This window comes from Meles meles, chromosome 7 (genome assembly GCF_922984935.1).
Source record: "Meles meles chromosome 7, mMelMel3.1 paternal haplotype, whole genome shotgun sequence".
In the NCBI taxonomy this organism is placed as follows: Eukaryota; Metazoa; Chordata; class Mammalia; order Carnivora; family Mustelidae; genus Meles; species Meles meles.
Window position 1 is genome coordinate 92,169,557 of NC_060072.1, and position 6,184 is coordinate 92,175,740.

The window sequence follows — 6,184 nt, forward strand, 5'->3', positions numbered from 1 at the left end:
AAGGTTTCTGCATTTTATTCCTAGGGGATGGTTAGTAAAATATGCCTCCTTCAACCCACTCGTTTGCCCTTCATTACAGGAAAGAAACAAGACATAACCTTAGCAAGTGAGCATTTATTTGAAAATCTCCATGAAGTTTTTCTACTTAGTGGGTCCTCTGTTTTCCCCAGCAATCTGTGTTTTTAGAAATGTGAAAGAAAATGATGAGATTTTGTTAACGTATAAAAGAGGATTCTTTGAGAAAGAGATAGGTAAAGAGATGAATAGATATCACATCTGATGATAAGATACTATTTTGTATTTAATTGGAGGCTCTGTTGCCTTTTTGGTCATTTTACAAACTTTTCCATTAGTTGACACCAGAGGGAAAGGTAAAGATTGAAATGAGAATGTAGTAGGCAATTTCTCAAGCTCTGTTTATGGAAATGAAAACAGACACTTGGAGACTTGGCGATGCTTCATGGCAGAGAGTGAAGGGAAAGGGGCAGAGAAAGTTTCTGCTTTCCTCTCTCAGACTTAACATTAATAGTGTAGAAAGCAGGAAGAATGGGCAAATCTGACAGCTCTGAAATATGTGGATTAAACAATTTTATATGAAATTAACATAATCTAATTATTCAAGTAACTCTGAGATCTAGATACTGTTATGCACCCCATTTTACAGGAGGAAATAACAATGCAGAGATAGTATGTAACTTGCCCAAAGTCACATTGGCAAACCCAGAATTTGAAAGCTCAGTCTGGCACCTGAGCCTATTTTCTGAACTCTGACGTTAACCACGAACTCTTATTACCCTTATGCTTTCTTCCTCATTTATGAGGTGATATTGAGTCAGAGATGCTCAAACATTAGAAGTCATTATTTTCCCACCTCGTTCTCTTTTTGTCAACCATCAGTCAATATTCAGCTCACTTCACCTGCCATTCTAAAGATAGTCTCTTCTTTACTGTCCCTAATAAGTCTGCCTTTGGTAAAGCCATCATAACCTCTTACTTGGACAATCACACACTCTCTGGAATTACCATCTTCTCCTTATGAACATTTATCTTCCACAAGGCTACCAGTATGGTTTTTGTAAAATATCAGTTTGAACACAGTACTATATTCCTAAAAATCCCCAATGCCTAACCTCTGTCTACAGAATTAATGTCAGTTTCCTTGGGTTGACATAGAGGTTTGAATGATTTCCATTAGTTTCCTTTTAAAAAGCTCATCCTTCATTCATTTTTTGTGCATAACAAACTTCATGAAGTTCACCATATAGTTATTTCTCCCTTTGCATAGAAGCCTATTTATTTCATGTTGCTTAATGCTATTTATTTATTTATTTAAAAAGATTTTTATTTATTTATTTGACAAAGATCACAACTAGGCAGAGAGGCAGGCAGAGAGAGAGGAAGGGAAGCAGGCTCCCCACTGAGCAGAGAGCCCAATGTGGGACTTAACCCCAGGATCCCCGGGACCATAACCTGAGCCAAAGGCAGAGGCCCCAACCATCCGAACCACCCAGGTACTGCCAATGTTGGACATGTTCCCTGATATTTAGGACCAGTTCCCTTAAGAGGTTGTACTCTTTCTGTGTTTACAGACTGTGTTTATAGTCTTTTTCACTGGATTTCCATATGGTATTTTAATTCTCTAGTTAGCTATTTCCCCCTCATTTCATGGTGAGCTAAGTACTGAAATTATTTATATGTAGGGAATGTTATAGGACAAGTAGTACACCAAAATTCAATAATTATCAATGTGATGAATTAATTCTCACTAAGCCATATATAACAAAAAATGAATTACCTTTATTTTTTATTCATTTTCATTACAGTTTTCTTGTGAAGAGAGAGGATTTGCAAGATTAATTGATCTAAGCCAGAGAAAACATTAAAGAAGTGTGTCAATCATTCAGCTTCTGGATAATTGAGCAACTAATGTGTCACCCTTAGGATTTTGTATGCTCTAGAGCATATGTTTCTCTCATCCAGAACTCAAAAAGATTTCTTGGATCAATCTTATATTTTGTTCTGTCTTATTATATCAGATTTTATTATATCACCAATTATATATGTTATATAACATTTGTTCCTAATTCAAGATAAACAATATATACCAACATCATCCTCTGAGTGCCAGTAGAAAATTTGGAATATATTTTCCCTAAAATTAAATTACATGGCAATCACGATCTTCACCCAAATGAAGATGAAGTTCAGAGAAAGCCATTTCACTCTAAAATCAACAGGAAAAATCCACCCAAATGTGTTCCTCAGCTGTAAGTACATGGGATTCAAAGGAATAAACTTTCTAAAATTAAATATTCCAAAATTGTGAGTGCTTTATGTGTATCAATGTCTTCCAAAATTGTCATAATGTTCAGGCCTTTCAGTTATATCATTGTTAAGATAGAATTAAGTAAAAATATTTTTTTCCCCAGAATCTTTCTCAGAGCTTCTTTGACATCTTTGTTTCTCAGGGAGTAAATCAAAGGATTCAACATGGGAGTGACTAAGGTGTAACATAAGGAAGCCACTTTACTCAGCTCAGGAAATCTGTCAGGGATGAAATACATAAAAATGATGGCACCATAAAGTACGCTCACGACTCCTAGGTGAGCGCTGCAAGTGGAGAAGGCTTTCTTACGTCCCTCAGTGGATCTTATCTTTAGAACCGTGGACACAATATACATATAGGACACAATAATGACAATTATGGTAGGCAAAATAATAATGCCGCATAAGAAAAAGGAAACTATCTTATGAAGGTAGAGATCAGAGCAAGAAATCCTTTGAAGTGGACGGTAATCACAGTAGAAGTGGTCGATAGCTCGGGAAGCACAAAAGGACAAAGTGAATGTCACGCTGGTCAAAAGAATTGAGCTGATGCAGCCACAAAAATAGGAACCAGCTACCAACTGAATGCAGAGATGAGTTGACATCTGGACAGAGTAGAGGAGTGGATTGCAGATGGCAATGAAGCGGTCATAAGCCATGGCTGCCAGGAGAAATCCCTCAGCCACAATGAACAAGGCAAAGAGGAAGAGCTGGGTCACACAGCCGGCAAAGGAGATGGACTTGCTCTCAGACCAGAAGTTGATCATAGCCTTGGGTGCAATAACAGAAGGATAGAAGAGATCAATGAAGGAGAGGTTGCCTAGGAAGAAATACATTGGTGTGTTCAGCCGGGGATCACTCATAATAATGGTCATCATCCCCACATTCCCTAGAAGGATCATGGCATACACAAGCAGAAAGAGCAGGAAGAGGAGAATGTGGAGTTCTGGGCGGACCCTGAAGCCTACAAGAATGAAGTCAGTCACTTCTGAGTGATTGCTTGTTCCCCTGTCACCCATGGCAGAAACCTGCTGAGAGGCACAAGGAAAAATAAACAAATGACATCTGGGCTTTTTTTATAGTGACATAAATATTTTCTTTAATGTAGAATAAATTACTTCATCTTAATTAAATATTGCATATAAAATAATTTTGATATCAAAGAATCAGGAATTTGGATTTGCTAATACTAGTTCTATGAGGTGGTTATTTTATGAAACAGTGAAAGATTAATGGGTTACTGTATTTAAATCATAATTTGGGGGCTTCTTGGTGGCTCGGTTGGTTAAGTGTGCCTTTGGCTCAGGTCATCAATCAGGGTCCTAGGAGACCCTCACTGGGCTCTACTCAGTGGGGATCCTGCCTTTCCCATTCCTTCTGCTCTTCCCTCCAAAAATAAATAAAATCTTAAAAAAATAAAAATAATAGCAATGTCAACAATAGCCAAACTGTGAAAAGAGTGGAGATGCCCTTCAACAGATGAATGGTTAAAGATGTGGTCCATATACATAATGGAATATTCCTCAGCCAGAAGAAAGGATGAATACCTAGCTTTTGCATCAACATGGATGGGACTGGAGGAGATTATGCTAAGTGAAATAAGCAGAGAAAGTCAATTTTCATGTGGTTTCACTTCTTTGTGGAACATAGGGAATAGTATGAAGGACATTAGGAAAGGAAGGGAAAAATGAAGGGGGGAATCAGAAGGGGAGATGAATCATGAGAGACTATGGACTTGGAGAAACAAACTGAAGGTTTTAAAGGGGAGGTGGGTGGAGGAATGGGTTAGTCCAGTGCTGGGTATTAAGGAAGGCATATACTACATGGAGGACTGGGTCTTACACACAAACAATGGATCTTGGAACACTACATCAAAACAAACGATGTACTGTGTGGTGACAGAAAGTAATAAAAAATAAAAAAATGAAAAAAAAACTTAAAAAACTTTAAAAATCAAAATTTGGCTGTATATATACCAAGTTGTAACATATTGTCTAATTTTAGTCACAGTTTGAGTATCTATTCTCAATATATTAAAGTTAAATAATCATCTTTACCTGAAATAAGAGCATTACATATAACTTAAAATATGCGCAATACATATAATCAGTATGATAGTGCTGTAGCCATTATGATTGCCTCTCAGTGTTTGAATCATTAAACAACAGTAACAAATATATAAGGAAATATTTTTACCTTTTTTGCCTCCATCTATTTAGTTTCCATTATCACACTGCCATTTTTGAAAATAGAATAAAAAAATGAGACGTTATTCTTAGGTTAAAACCAATAACATCAAAATAATCACTAAGCCTCTATATCAGTTTCTAAAGCTCTTTCCAAATATATTTTCATTTTTTCAAGTCATTGCTATTCTTCCCAAATAAATTCACTGTTATTGCTTCATTAGATATCTATATCTGTATCTATAGATATATCTACATATCTACATATATATATATATATATCCATTAGTAGTTACATAGTTTAATATATTCCATATTTGGTTAGCCTTTTTCTTTGAAGCAGAGATAGAAGCTGATGAATATTCCAATCCTTACATGACAATGAATGACTTTTTATCAAAGCTGCATCAATTTGAGGACTTTCACTCTTTAGTCAGGGTAAGTAAACTTAAGGAATATATAAACATATATATACATATATATATATAGAGAGAGAGTTCTTGAATTCTATTATGCCTTACATATCTTAAAATAAGGATAATGGAATAACCATGGATATTTAAGGACCCTAACAACCTTGGGTCTCCAGAGTCCATGATCACTTGGTAGTGAATCAGCAGTGATTGTGATGACCTTACTCATTTTACTTCTGACGCTTTTCTTCAGGATTTTGCAACATTGAGGTTTTGCTCGTCCACTGTGATGGATTCCACTGGGAGAGGAGTAATCATAAAGGCAATTATGGAGACATAACTGCAGGCTCAAGGGCTGTTGTCCATGAGGACTGCAGTAAGTTCAGAAATAAGCAAATAATCTAATAATGGTCCAAATATAAGGAACTTTCCTTCTCTAGTTTTGCCTACCCTTTGGGAAATTTCTCTGGACTTTATTTTCTGTATTGATAAGAAAAAACTTCCTGATAATTATTATAGCATACGTATTGGTAGGCATAAGCAAACAGCTTTAAATGCTTGTGCTACACGAGATAAGTTTTAGATGAATGATTATACTAAATCATGTAATAAATTACATTTGTTAGGCTTTAAAAAAGATAGAAGTTAACTTCAAATTATGAGCTACCTGTATTCCTGATATAGACATATCTCATGATGTGCAAATGTCCTTTAAGTCACAAAGTCAGCTAATGTTTTGCTAATTCTATGCTTTCTTATGTTTAAATGCTAAGTAGAAAATATAATGGAAGATATTATAATATTCAAAGATCATTTAAAAAATTCTTAAGAAAATTTATGAAAGATCATGATCTGTATTTAAAAATCCTCAATAACTATGTGTGACTAAAAGACTATAGTAAACCAGAAACACATTACTTTAATGAAATTAATATTGTAAGGATGCCATTTTCCCCTAAATATATTCATAACTTAATTTTAATTCTATTTTTAGAAAATCAATTTTTAATTAAAAATTATACCTAGAATTTAAATGGATTTTTAAAATTTATAGATAGCAGAGTATATGGAGCCAAAGCTTTTCCTTATTATAATGCAGTATTAGTAAAGATTGGAAGTATAGGAAGAGTATACAGTTTAAGTATTTTAAACAGGAATATACCAATCAGGGTGAATTGATGGCTATCAAATTTGGAAAGGCTGGAGGAACTTCTGAGTGACACTATTATAATGACCTTTAGAGCAATATAGTAAAATTGT

The 6,184-nt window shown here is 35.0% G+C and overlaps 1 protein-coding gene across 1 annotated transcript; it reads right to left on the reverse strand.

Annotated features, from left to right (window-relative positions):
• Positions 1-2,381: 2,381 nt before the first annotated feature.
• On the reverse strand, positions 2,382-3,392 carry LOC123947492 (olfactory receptor 9K2-like). Its single transcript, XM_046013752.1, has one exon. The coding sequence runs from the start codon at positions 3,342-3,344 to the stop codon at positions 2,382-2,384; it is 963 nt and encodes a 320-aa protein (XP_045869708.1). The 5' UTR covers positions 3,345-3,392.
• Positions 3,393-6,184: the final 2,792 nt, after the last annotated feature.

Bases quoted from the DNA above. Each gene is read 5' to 3' on its own strand.
- LOC123947492 (XM_046013752.1), bottom strand. From the start codon at position 3,344: ATGGGTGACAGGGGAACAAGCAATCACTCAGAAGTGACTGACTTCATT.